This window comes from Miscanthus floridulus, chromosome 12 (assembly GCF_019320115.1).
Source record: "Miscanthus floridulus cultivar M001 chromosome 12, ASM1932011v1, whole genome shotgun sequence".
Classification (NCBI taxonomy): Eukaryota; Viridiplantae; Streptophyta; class Magnoliopsida; order Poales; family Poaceae; genus Miscanthus; species Miscanthus floridulus.
The window spans coordinates 53,483,114-53,496,510 of NC_089591.1; the positions used below are offsets into that span (position 1 = coordinate 53,483,114).

General features: G+C 47.4%; 1 protein-coding gene across 1 annotated transcript; it reads right to left on the reverse strand.

Moving 5' to 3' along the window:
* Positions 1–12,155: 12,155 nt before the first annotated feature.
* Positions 12,156–13,051, reverse strand: LOC136495413 (uncharacterized). The gene is made up of 4 exons (XM_066491356.1): positions 12,915–13,051; positions 12,617–12,700; positions 12,398–12,538; positions 12,156–12,287 (listed from the first exon to the last, which is right to left on the reverse strand). Exons 2-4 carry the CDS (start codon positions 12,668–12,670, stop codon positions 12,156–12,158), a joined length of 327 nt encoding a protein of 108 aa, XP_066347453.1. The 5' UTR covers positions 12,671–12,700; positions 12,915–13,051.
* Positions 13,052–13,397: the final 346 nt, after the last annotated feature.

The window sequence follows — 13,397 nt, forward strand, 5'->3', positions numbered from 1 at the left end:
TCAATCGCGCCATCGGCTGGTCAGGCTTCTCTTAGGAATAGATACTAATCAGCTGATTAGTTTTATTAATATTGCTAAAAGACTTATGCCGGCTGCTTAATCAAGTAGGAGTATGTATGGTGTGATGTGATTTACTGCTCCTGATCGCTGACCGACTGCCATGAACAAGTGCTATGTACCACTCTACTCCATGTGAGAGATTTGGTCCATTATAACAAATTTCTCCCCATTTGGCATCAAACACCAAAAAGAAAGATGGTGCCAAAGAAAGCGCCTCACACGTCAAAGTCAGCGTTGTCCGACTCTTGAATGTCACCATGCTGCTGGCTGCCGGAGGTCGAAGGGTAGCAGGCGGGGTAGTGAGCGTCAAAGCTAGGGTCAAAGAGGTAACCTGCTAAACCATAGGTGTCTTGTGCCCATCCAGTGGACGAGTTGGCACCTACACCGTGCTGAGCATGGGACGAGGACTGAGGCTGCTCGTGGGGGTCGTACTGAAGCTGCTGCTCAAAGGACTGCTCCCGGGGAACGGACTGCTGGGGGTCCTGGGGAGGCTGCTGCTGCTAGTAGGCCTGCTGGTACTGAGGGTGGAACCATTCGGTCTGCTGAGGAGGTGGAGGTGGAGGCCGAACTGGGGACAAGTGAACACCTGCCTGCTCTGCGATAGCCTTGCGTTGAACCTCAGCGCGGTGGAATTGTTCCTGCACAAACTGCTGATGCTGTCGAATGGCCTCATTGTTGGCCATGCACATCACAAAGACTGACCTAATAGCCCTCAAGAGAAGACTCTTGCCTCTCCCCCTGGATGGGCGAGGGCGGGTCCGAAGACTAGCTGCAGCGACGGCTCTGGAAGTCGTCTCATATCCCTGTGGAGGCGACAACGGGGGTGAACCTGAGGATTGTGGCTGATGCGGAGACTGATGCTGAGGCTTACTATGCTTGCGACCTCTCTTCTTCTTAGCTGTCTCATCAATCTTGACTGGCCTGTAATACTAATACTCATGCCTCTCCTTGTTTAGAGAACTCCTTCTTGGTGACAATCTCAATCATCTTCATAATGAAAGGAGCATAAGCGCATGACTTTATGGGCTCAAAGGAGGTGATCTTGATCTGGCGATAAATAAAGTCAAATGCACTGAAGGACTGCTCATCACCCTCCTTGAGAGCCACCAACAAAGTCTTGACATTAGATAAAATACTTGAGGCAGATCCAATCTTGGGACAAATAGCCTGGCGCACCAACAAGTTAATGTATCTATAATATTTCATGTTGTGGGTGGTGAACATATCAGACTCAGAGGCATGATCATAATAGCAATAAGATAGATCAACATCATCAGTACTACCTCTCAAAACCCCGCAACAAAGGTTTGGCTAGATCCTCAGGACCAAAACCAAGAATGGCAGCAAATCTACCATAAGAAACAGAATAGTTGCTGCCCTGAATCTGAAAGTGAACAATCTCATGCTGCTCCTCAGACGGGGACTCATACCAAACTGTGGCATAAAACTGAGCAATGACCTCAGTGTTCCAAGGATAGTGCATGGTGAGCAGATCCTTGAAACCACACCGCTCCAGAGTGGCAAGAGCCTTGTCCATATCTGGACAACCGTGTTAGGATCGAAATGTGTGTACCTCTCTTTGACTGTAACCCGTAGATCCGGTAAGCCTCTCCTTGTCTTTCTCTGTTGCAGCGCATCGGCAAGCGTAGACGCCAGTGCCGCAGTGTAGAAGACGTCTAGCGCGGTGGCGGTCAAGTCCAGTGGCGCTGCTGGAGAGACGGCGGTCCGGTAGTGACCCTGCAGGGGAAGCGACTGTAACAACCCAAAAATCCACACACTAAAAATACCAACTACAAAATTTTTCTAGAACTTCCATGTGATGATGAGTGTCATGTATATTAACCCAACCTAAGAGATGCATTAGGTCTAACCCCAACCCAAGCTAACACATAAGCATGGCATGTCATTTGTTAATTGTGTTTATTTAAAAGATAACAAATAAAGTGTTGCATACCTTGATTATTCAAAATGTGATTTGGATTTCCATTGAGTTATGATATGTTTAAACGAATATGGTGCACCAATCTGGAAACCAATTTAAAAATCAAAATGGAATTCAAATAAAGAAGAAGGAAAGAAAAACAGAAAAGAAAAGAAAAGAAGAGAAGGCCTCGCCGCCCAGGCTGCTCGGCCTGCTCGGCCCACGCCAGCCAGCCCAACCGGCCTGCCAATCCCCCTTCCCGTCTTCCCAGCACGCGCGCGCGGCCCACGAGCCGGCCCAACGCGTCGCCCACGCCCGTGCACCCGTCTGCCTCGCTCGCAGCCACTGCCCGCAGGACCCCGCATGTCAGCCACCCCTGTCTACAGTGTCGTCTTCCTCACCCACGCCGCAACCGCCTACGCGACCGGCGCCCGACAGCAGTGGCAGAGGCGGGCCAGGGGGTCACGCCCGGGGCATGACCCTGTCCCCCTTGCGCCGCGCCCACGCAACCCTGCACCACCGTCTGATGCGATGCACACGCCTCCACCGCACGATGCCATCCGCCATGGGAGGCATGGCGCTCGGCTATAAAGCCAGCCCGCACGCCTCTCACGCCCGGCGCCTTAGCCTCTCCCTCAGCCTCCGCCGCCGCTTGGTGGCCCAGCAGCCGCACCACACCGAGAGTAGAGGGCCGAGAAGGAGATCGTGAGAGGAGGATCGGAGCCCCCGCGCACTGCCGAAGTCGCCGAAGCCGAGGGCGACGCCGTCGTCGTCATCATGGTTGCGGGTCGGCACTGCACGACACTGCTTCCTGAGCTACACGGCCGCAACTCGTCACTGCACCGCCATCCTTCCTTCCACAGCACCCACGGTGAGCCCCCGATTTTCCTCTGCTCGTCGCCGGACCTTGCTACTCCGGCCATGGTGCTCCATACCGTGAGCGCGTAGGCCAAGGCCGTCCTCGGCCTCTAGGCACACCAGCACAGCACACTCACGTTGACCATGACCATCCCCGAGCCCTTGGACGCCGTAGACCTCTCCAAGTTCCCCGGACACCGTAGCCGAGCACGCATGCTATGCTCACCACGCCACCGCCATGGCGCAGCCACCACCGGAGCACCAGACCACCACCGGAGCACCAGACCACCTTCGAGCACTAGACCACCGTGTCGAGCACCAGACCACCGGTCCGAGCACCCGACCACTGGTCCGAGCACCAGACCACCGTGCCGAGCACCAGACCACCGGTCCGAGCACCCGACCACTGGTCAGAGCACCGACCACTGTGGCCAGTACCGATCGGAGCGCCTGGTGCCTCCTTGACTCGCCCGTCCCGTTCGCTGAAGCCACGGGTAACTCACGCGCACGCCGTGACCACCCCGCTGGAACCCCGTAGTGACCCGCGCGCCTTGTCGTCGTCACCATGTCACCGTGGCCGCTGGGAAGACCCTACCGGCCACCTTGAAACTGAAGCCCCACCTTGAGCCCTGGACGCTTTTGCTGTGCACCCATGGATCCGCTGACGCCCACGTCTGCCCAGTCGAGCCACCGGAGAGCCTGCAAATGCGACCTCGCCACCGGCGAGCACTGCCGAGCCGCCATTCGCCGTGGCCAGCGCCTTGGTAAGCCCCGGCCGCCACCTTGCCCCCACCATCGTAGTCGCCATAGCCTGGGGTACCCTTTCCCCTCCCCAATTGGGCACCAGCACCGCCACGAAGGCTCACAGCCAGCTCGCCGCCGACAGGAGCACCACCATGGGAGAAAAACAGGGGAACACCCCCTCGCTGGCCACCCGCACGTACACCTGGTGCACGTGAACCACAGACAGAGGAAGAGAGGGGTGGATGCGGCTCACCGGAAGAAGACGCGGTCCACCGTAGACCGGCGCATCTGTCCACCGTGGACCGTGAACCGTGGACCACGGCCCAGTGGAGGCCCATGGCCGTGACGTGGCTGCGCCACAGCACGCCACGTGTTCGGCCCGGCCCGGCCCAGACCGGCCCAACCCGAAGCCCGTTTGAGACCCGGTCATATTGACCGTTGACTGGTCAACGTTGACCATTGACCTGACCCCACATGTTAGTGACACGGACACTTTGGACCCACACGACAAGCGCTGACGTCACACGGGACCCACATGTCAGCAGCCCCGGCCCACATGTCAAAGACCCTGACCAATGACCATTGACCGTTGACCGTTGACCCACCGCTGACTAACGTTGACTTTGACCAGACCCACCTGTCAGTGACCCAATAGCCTCTGGCCCACCTGTCGGAACTGACGACGTTGATGACGTCATGCTGACGTCAGCCGGACCCCCACATGTCAACTCGGAACCGAGATGATGATGTCATGCTGACATCAACGTCAGCATGCCACGTGGACCAGTCGCTGCGTGACACGTGTCAGCCCAGGATTAATTTAGCCTTTTTTCCATTTTAGAAATAGATTTAAACTTCGGAAATTCATAACTAATTCATATGACCTCAGAAAAATACAAAACCAGGACTAAAATTCATCTAAAATCAAGCTCTACGCAATGTACCTATGTTTGAGTGCATTTGGCTCTTTTGAATTTTCATTGCTTCTTTGTGCTATTCTATAGACATCGCTAACGCGACTATAATACAATCGTTTGCAGACTCGGAGGAGAATTAGATAGATGAGGATCGTGAGTACCGTGAGGAGTACAGAGATGACTACACTGAAGGTGCCACATCCCACCCAATCTCGTAGTACCTATTACACATGGCTAAAATAGAAATGCTAGTGCTTTACTTTGTTGTTATGATCACACTATGGTAGGACTTGCATGGTAGTATGCTTTCTTGATGGTCTTTACCTTGATGCAACCTTACCCCTGCTCACCCTGCTGATAGGCTAGTCACACGCTTGCTTATTACTTCTACAACGCTTACACTACATTGATGCGTGTTGGAAACTGGTGATAATTGAACTATGAGAAGAGTGCTATGTGTGTGACTTGGGTGCGTAGAGGGTGAGGGTTGTGTCGACCAAGTTAGAGTATACGATGAGCCTGGGGCAAGTCTTGCCGTGGGGTGCTACCTGGGCACCCCTAGAATGGATACCTGTGGTGGGTAAATGGTATATGAGGTGGTCCTAGGTGTGAACCTATGATGGGAGGAGCCCAGGATGGAGGTGCTGTGGTGGCACGGTAAATGGAAACCCTGATGAAGACATTCTGGCTTGGTCAACCCTAAGGACTTACTAGTACTCAGATTCACTGGGAAGCCTTACATACCACTCGCCCTATATGGTGTGGGACGGCCAGACTACTTGGTAGGATATTGCCACTACTGCTAGGTTGATAGCGGACAGTGTGAGGGAGGTACGGGGTGCGGAGGATTTCCCCCACACCCTTCCGAGACTTCATGGAGACCTTGTGGACCCAGCTCATGACTTACAGTTTCAGCCACCCTAGACTAGACTTGGGGTGTACCAGGGCTGAATGGTAGAGTGGCATTATCCTAGGCTAGCAAGCGGCCGGAATCAGCCCAGTTGACGACGGTCAGTGAGGAAGGCGGATCTTGTGGTTATATAAAACCTCTGCAAAGTGTATGGTTGATCGATCGATACATGTGCCGACTTGTCGGCTATGGACCTTTCCTGGGTTTCGCTTAAACTAGATAGTGAGATGAGTCCTTCTTTTCTTCCCCCTAGAAGTGAGTGTTCGATCGTAGCCAGGGGCTACGGGCCTTGAGACACTGCCGAGAGGGAGTTGGCCTGTCGACTGAGCGATGGTATGGTATGGTGATGGTGTGGAGATGGTGGTATGTTGATTCCCAGGATCAAAACCTGGCTCTGGAATGGGAATGGGTGGAATATGTGTGGGAATGGTGTTAAAACTTGACTATACTGTTATATACTTGATATGCTAAAATACATAGGAAACCCTAGCCTTATAGGTTCCTTTTGACTATATCCAACTTGCATCCAATCTCCACAAAGCAATGCTCATAGGGTTGGGAGTGGCCAGTATAAATCGTACTGATAAATTTTGGCATACAGGTTCTGCTGAGGAGTATAGCTCCGAGGAGTTTGACGGTTGAGGGGTTCGTGCCTACGCTCGAGTTTGGTGATCTTATCTTCAAGCTGTTCTGAATGAATGCTACTTTTGATTCTGCCACTATGGCAATGTAATAATTTATATAATTCCGCACTATTTGTACTCTGATATTATCGTTGTATGGATGTGATATTCGACTGGAATTTGGGTAATATGATCTACCACGGTCTTATTACACTTCAACTCTATGGATTTCCCTTCGTGGAAATTGGGGTTGTTTCAGCGACGGCGATGGCGAGGCACATCCCGTCGCTGGCAGCACGGCCTTTAGATCGGTTTAGGGTTTTCTTTAGGTGGGTGTGGCGGCTCCGGTCAACCTCGTAACCCCGAGCCAGTTCCCCCACTCCTATATATATATATATATATGTGCTGTGTGATAGGGGCTCACCAACCAGTTAGGGTTGGGCTCCCCCGATCAAGGAGCAGAGGCAAGGGCCCAATAGGTCGTTGGACCTATTGGTGGAGATCAACTAACATTCTCCCCCTTGATCTCATTCCATCTTTCACTTTCATAGCATTTACTTTTATTCATTCCATTATAGATTAGCTCATAGAGCATGTCTCATCGTCACGGTCCATTGCCAATAGACTTAACAGCTACAACTCACTACTCTGTTCTGAAATAGATACTTATCTTTGGGTCTTCTTTTGTCCATGAATTTTAGGCTTTCCCTTAAACCCATGCTAGCAATATGTTCTCTGAATACCATGTTCTCTAAACATGTTGGGTGGTAAGCCTTTTGTAAGCGAATCCGCGAGCATCTTTTCTGTACTTATATGCTCAAGACTTATGACTTGATCCCGGACTTTATCTTTCACAACATAATACTCTATGTCAATGTGTTTGGTAGCACCACTTGACTTATATTGTGAGCATACTGTACTGTCAGATTATAATCACAGTATAACTTTAAGTGGTCTATAGATGTCGTCAACCACCTTCAAACTGGGTATGAACTTCTTTAGTCAGTTCACCTGCCCGTTGCCTCATAACACGCTACAAATTGTCATACATTGTGGACGATGTAGTGACAGTTTGCATTTGAGCTTTTTCATAAAATAGCTCCCCTTTACGAGATGATAGAAAATCCACGTCTAGATATGTATTCACTCTCGCATAATCAGAATATGAATATCCCACTATGTGGAGTCAATCAGATCTTCTATACATCATCATGAGGCCTTTTATTCATTGCAAATAACGCAAGAATTTCTTTATCAATTTCAGTATTCTATTCCAGAATTGCTCTAGAATCTGCCAAGTAAAAACCCAGTAACAAATGCCAAGTCAGGGCACGTACATACTTGAGCATGTTGCAAGCTTCCGACAGCTGAAGCATATGGAACCACTTTTACTTTATCGATTGAGCTCATATTGGTTCCTAGGGCATTGAAAATCCCCATATCTGTTGCCCTTGACTATAGGAGCAGGTGAGGGACTACATTTGTGCATATTGAATTTCTTTAAGATCTTTTTCATGTATGCCTTTTGTGATAGTCCTTATACCCTTTTTCTTCTATCTCGGTGAATCTCGATCCCTAGAACGAATGAGACTTCATCAAGATCTTTCATATCAAGTTTTGAGGACAAAACTTCTTTGTCTCTTGTAGTAGACTGACATCACTATTAGCAAGCAAGATATCATCCACATACAGGGCAAGGAAGATAAACTTCCCATTCTTAAACTTTGTATAGACACAATTGTCCTCTACATTCTCTTTAAAACCCAAAATTATTTATTGACTGATCAAACCTCAAGTACCACTGTCTTGAAGTTTGCTTTAATCCATAAATGGATTTCTTTAGGCGACATCCCATTCGTTCTTTTCCTTCTATGACAAAACCTTTTGGTTGTGCCATGTAAACATTTTCCTCCAAGTCTCCATTGAGAAATGCCGTCTTTACATCCATCTGATGTAATTCTCAATCGTAATGTGCCACTAATGCCATTATGATTCTGAAGGAAACTTTACATGAGACTGGAGAAAAGGTCTCATTGTAATGAATCCCTTCTCTTTGCATAAAGCCTTTTGTCACAAGTCACACTTTATATATTTCTATATTCCCTTGAGAGTCAAGTTTTGTTCTGTAGATCCATTTACAGCCTACTGTTTTAGCTCCTTTAGAAATTATTTCCAAGTCCCAAACTCTATTGGCATTCATTGATATCATTTCATCTTCCATGACCTCAAGCCACTTTGATGAATGATCATTTCTCATGGCTTCTTCAAATGAGGTGAGATCATCCTCCATTTGAAATTCCTCAGTGTTGTACACTTCATAATCAGCAGGAATAGCTGATTTTCTAATTCTTTGAGACCTTCTAGGGGCCTTCATATTTGGCACATGTTCTGCTTGAGGCTGTTGTTGCTCCCCCTCATGTGTGGCAATAGGTTCTATAGGATCCTGAAGAACAGGTTCCTCATTTTCATTCATTGTTGTCATAGGTGGAATAACAACAGGTGCTGACACCATAGTATTTTGCACTGTCGGTGCAGCGACAGCATGTAGTGAGAAAATTGGCTCATGAATCATTGGAGTGAGCGCATACACCCACTTCACTTCAAGGTTAATTTCTTGAGCTACCATGCTCCCCTCATCTTTTTATCCTCTAGGAAGACAGCGTGTCTTGTTTCCACAAACTTTGTATATCACTCTGGACAGTAGAAACGAAAACCTTTTGACTTTTCTTTGTAGCCAATGAAATGGCAACTTACTATTTTGAGATCTAGTTTCCCAATGTTTGGGTTAAATACTTTAGCCTCAGCAGGGCTCCCCCACACACTCAAGTGTTTAGTGAGGGTACTATTTCTATCCACAATTCATACGGTGTTTTGGGCATCGACTTTCTTGATACTTTATTGAGAATATGAATGGCCGTTTTGAACGCCTCCATCCACAAGCTCAACTGTAAGGTGGAGTAACTTATCATACTGCCCACCATATCTATCAGGGTGCGTTTGATTCTTTTAGCTACTCTATTCTGCTGAGGTTCGCCTGGTATAGAATACTGGGCTACTATGCCATTCTTTTAGGGTATGCCGACCGTAGTACTCCCCCACGGTCAGTCCTGACTATCTTAATCTTTAATATCTTAAATTTATCCAATATATCTTTTCTTTCTTTGATTGGATAAATATAGTCATAATGGGAGTAATCATCTGTGAATATTATGAACGAATCATAACCATCCACACTCTTTACAGGAAAACCGACCACAGATGTCTGTGTGAATAATCTGTAAAATTCCTACGTTGTCATCTTTCTTTATATACTTTCCTTTTATGCATTCTCTACATTGTTCTTAATCTGAGAGCTCTAATGGAGGAAGAATATCATGCTTAACTAGTCTTTCTATTATCCCCCTCGAAATATGGCCTGAACGATAGTGCCATAATTTCGACAACGCATCATGAGCTCTCTTATGCCATCATTATCAGAGTAACACTCTGTCACCAGCTGCTTTATCAGCTGGGTAGCATATGTCTTTGAAGAGCTAGTGAACTAACTCTTTATTCTATCGAGGTACTCGATGACCGTGTCACACTCTGGGATTAAGCCCACAATTGCAGGTTCAATTATGTTCTTTATCACAGCCAAACATTTCTTGTTGGCAGTGACCCATTTCCTATGCACAAAAGTCATAGGACTATCTTTTGGGATTTAAAATCCCTCTCTTTAGTTACCTAAGTGGCATCATTCTCTTTTGTCTCCCTCATCGGTGTCACAAACTCAGTGGAACACGATGAGTTGACTATCCAGTCCACCTTAGACAAGATGAAAACTAGGTCAAAACTTTTCATAACATAAAATAACACCATTTGCATGCCTTGATTCCAACGTTGGTCAAAATCAAAACATATAATTATTCTTATACACTAATTCTACATCACCGTTGGGTAGAAATAGAATTAATGCATAAATCTTTGACTTTCACAACTGTTCTTATACACTAATTCTACATCACCGTTGGGTAGAAGTAGAATTAATGCATAAATCATTAAAATTTACAACTCTTCTTATACACTAATTCTACATCACCGTTGGACAGAAGTAGAATTAATGCATAAATCATTAAAATTATCAACTTTTCTTATACACTAATTCTACATCACCGTTGGGCAGAAGTAGAATTAATGCATAAATCATTAAAATTACGATATTGTTATTAACAACGTTGGTCAGAAAATAACAATATCATAATCATGTCAAATCTCTTTTTCTCCAATTAAATACCACATTGGTTCAAAAATAGCTGGAGAATCAACATTTTCTTTAGCAGCGGAAAAATATCTTTTTCTCCAATTAAATATCACATTGATTCAAAATAACTGGAGAATAAACAACTTCTTTAGCAGTGGAAAAACTTTCACTCAATTTCTTGAATTTTACCCATAGGGAAAATTTACTTTTTCTATTTTTCTTTTGAGCTATTTTTCATTTTCCAGAAATTAGCAATTACTGGAAAAAAAATCAAAAACTGATCTGGATTCTTTCACTGTTTTCGGCCCAACCGGCAAAGCGCGCGCTGTCTCGCGCGCTCCCCCCGCGCCCAGGCCACAGCCTGGGCCTGGGCCGGGAATCCGGCCTCGCGCGCTCGCCCGCCTCGGCCGGCGACGGCCCGATCTGATCTGTGCCATTGATTTCGATCCGACGGTCGAGCGCTCGTTTCGGGCAGTATAAAAACCCGCCGACGCTGCAGCCGGTGCGAACCCTAGCTCAGTCTCTCCGCTGCTCTCTCTCTCTCTCTTCGCCCTCTCTCTATTCCTTTCTCAGCCGCAGCGCAACCGAGTGACCGAGAGCGAGACGGTGAGCGAGCGGGCGGTGGAGCGAGTGCCATGGCGCCGTCGCCGGTCCCCTCGCCGGCGCGCGTGCTCCCGGACGGGTGAGCACGCCGTCGTCGAGCGGCCTGGCCGTGGTGCCCCCTTGGCCAAGCCCGACGAAAATTTTTCCCCGGCTTGGTCTTCTTTTCCCACACGACGACGATGTCGGCAGCACGGTGCACGGCGAGTTCGTTCTCTTCCCCTTTTCCCCTCTTTGATTTGGATCTGTTTTCCTCTTATCTGAACCATTGAGTGTTGGGGATTAGGGTTTAGATCTAGGGTTAGGGTTCGGTATCTGACCCTCCCCTTTTCCCCTTTCTCTGATTTGCTTTTGTCTTTTCTTTTCGGAGTTCATCCGAATGGATCTAGGGTTAGGGTTTCATTTTCTTTTTGATTTCTTTTTCTTTTCAGAGTTCATCCGAATCGGTTCCCTTCCCTTTTTCTTTTCTCTTCTTCTTCCCCAATCGGATCTTTATCTTGTTTGCTTTTCTTTGTTTGACCGATTGGGGTTAGGGTTCGTGTGCCGACCCCTTTTATTTATTCTTTTTCTTTTCGCTTGTTCACCCAAAAAAGGGGATCTAGGGTTAGGTCTTAGGGTTCAGCCAAATCCGAACCCACTCTTCTTCTTTCCTTAGATCTGAACTAGATCTGTTCGGTTCTTTACTTTTGCCGTACGCCGTCGAATGGTGCGGCTTCTTTCCCCCCACGCACGGTGGCGGTGTCTCTCTTTCTTTCTTCTTTTACCCGGTTAGGGTTAGGGTTACACACACTATGTAAAAAACCTTTTTTAGGGGCGGTTGGTAAGCCACTGTAGGGGCGGTTTTGCCAGCCGCCCCTATGAAAGGGTGGCTACAAATCGCTGATTTGTAGGGGCGGTTCCCAGACCGCCCCTACAAATTAATTTATAGAGACAGCTGGTGTTACCAACCGCCCTTATAAATTGATTTGTAGGGGCGGTTGGTACTGTAACCGCCCCTACAAATCAATTTGTAGGGGCGGCTACAGTACCAACTGCCCCTACAAATCATTTTTCTGCCAAAAAAAATTTAAATTTACAATAATATCAGCTTACATCAACAACAACATTGATGCAGCAGTCTTCTTCATGGTACCTTGATGGAACTATTGCATTGCATTCACAAGGAGGGGCACAACAGATCACCTAACATCAGCACTATCTTATATACAATGCCAACACACAATGTCGAAGGTGGTTGGCTACTCAAGAACAACAGGCAGACACCAAATAAAAAGTATATCCATCAGAAAATGGTGTCTACTGTCAGCCTCCTCTTGGGAGGTGACTTCTCGATTATCTGCTTCTGCATGTCCATATCAGCTGACAGAAACCTATTTGCTATCGACTCCATATCATCTTCGTCAGTCACAATCGCCTGTAGTCAACAACTGAAGTGAATCAAATGAACTTTGCTAAGCAGCATGCTTTTCAGGCAACAGTAATTCAGTAATAAACTTGAAAAGCTCAAATGGTAGCTCAAATCACCTTGAAATATTTGCTTAGTGCCATCCGATCCAAAGCTTTGATCATGCATCTCCTGTCAAGGGATGATGCGACAGCACAAGGTATCCCTGCTGTCTGAACAGCATCCAGCCATTCTCTCAATCCTTCTACAGGTGTATCGAGCTGAATGAAACGAGTAATTAGTTATAGGTGATAAACTTCAAGTAAGCAGCACAGTTTACAAAAGGCAGCACAACTTACTTTGAACAGGTTCTCATAGTACAGCTCTATAAGGCGTGCCTTCAGTTTTTCCATTTTAGCTTCCTCTTTTGCCCAGTACAAAACCTGGATGGGCAATGTAGAATTGCTAGTGAATGCCAAACAAAATGAAATGGAGATACCAAGTGAGAGAGCATGCATTTTTACTTTTCCACCTCTTAATTTTCTGTTGAGAAATCAGGTGGAACAATCGAGTTGCAAAAAGATACATCAATTGATCATGAAGGAATGGTGACAAATTCAATGATACATGATATGGTCATATGCAACAAACTCACACCTTTCTAAGAACATGGTCAGCAGCACCATGAAGAATGCTCTTTCGGACATGAGCAGCACTTGGGATATCCTTGCCTGCACAAAACAAAGAACCTTAACAACTATATCAAGGTAGCATCCAAGAACATTGAGATGAATATCAATTCAATGACTATGAGAAGTTAATAAGAGAATTATTGTTTTCCGGGTGCAGTAAGCTCAAGAAAATGCCCACAACTGAAGAAAGTTAACATTACAGAGATGTTCTTGGACACCAAATAGATATATGGCAATGGGGACCGGCGCGCTCCGGGAGTCCGCCGTGCCGCTTGACCTCTTCAGCAAGGCGCGGTCGGCATCTTCGCCTCGCTCCAGTTCTGGACCCGCATCTCCTGCCGCTTCCTCTTCAACTACCCCGGCAACGGCACCGCCATGCCCATCAATTGCCGCTCCAAGTCGCCGTAGCGTCCCCTCTCCGCTCCGGCCTCTAGGCAGGTAGGCAGGC

Coding starts and splice junctions, on each gene's coding strand:
- LOC136495413 (XM_066491356.1), bottom strand. CDS start 12,670: ATGGAAAAACTGAAGGCACGCCTTATAGAGCTGTACTATGAGAACCTG. Junction 12,539..12,616: donor ACTATGAGAACCTGTTCAAA/GTAAGTTGTGCT, acceptor CGTTTCATTCAG/CTCGATACACCTGTAGAAGG. Junction 12,288..12,397: donor CACTAAGCAAATATTTCAAG/GTGATTTGAGCT, acceptor TGTTGACTACAG/GCGATTGTGACTGACGAAGA.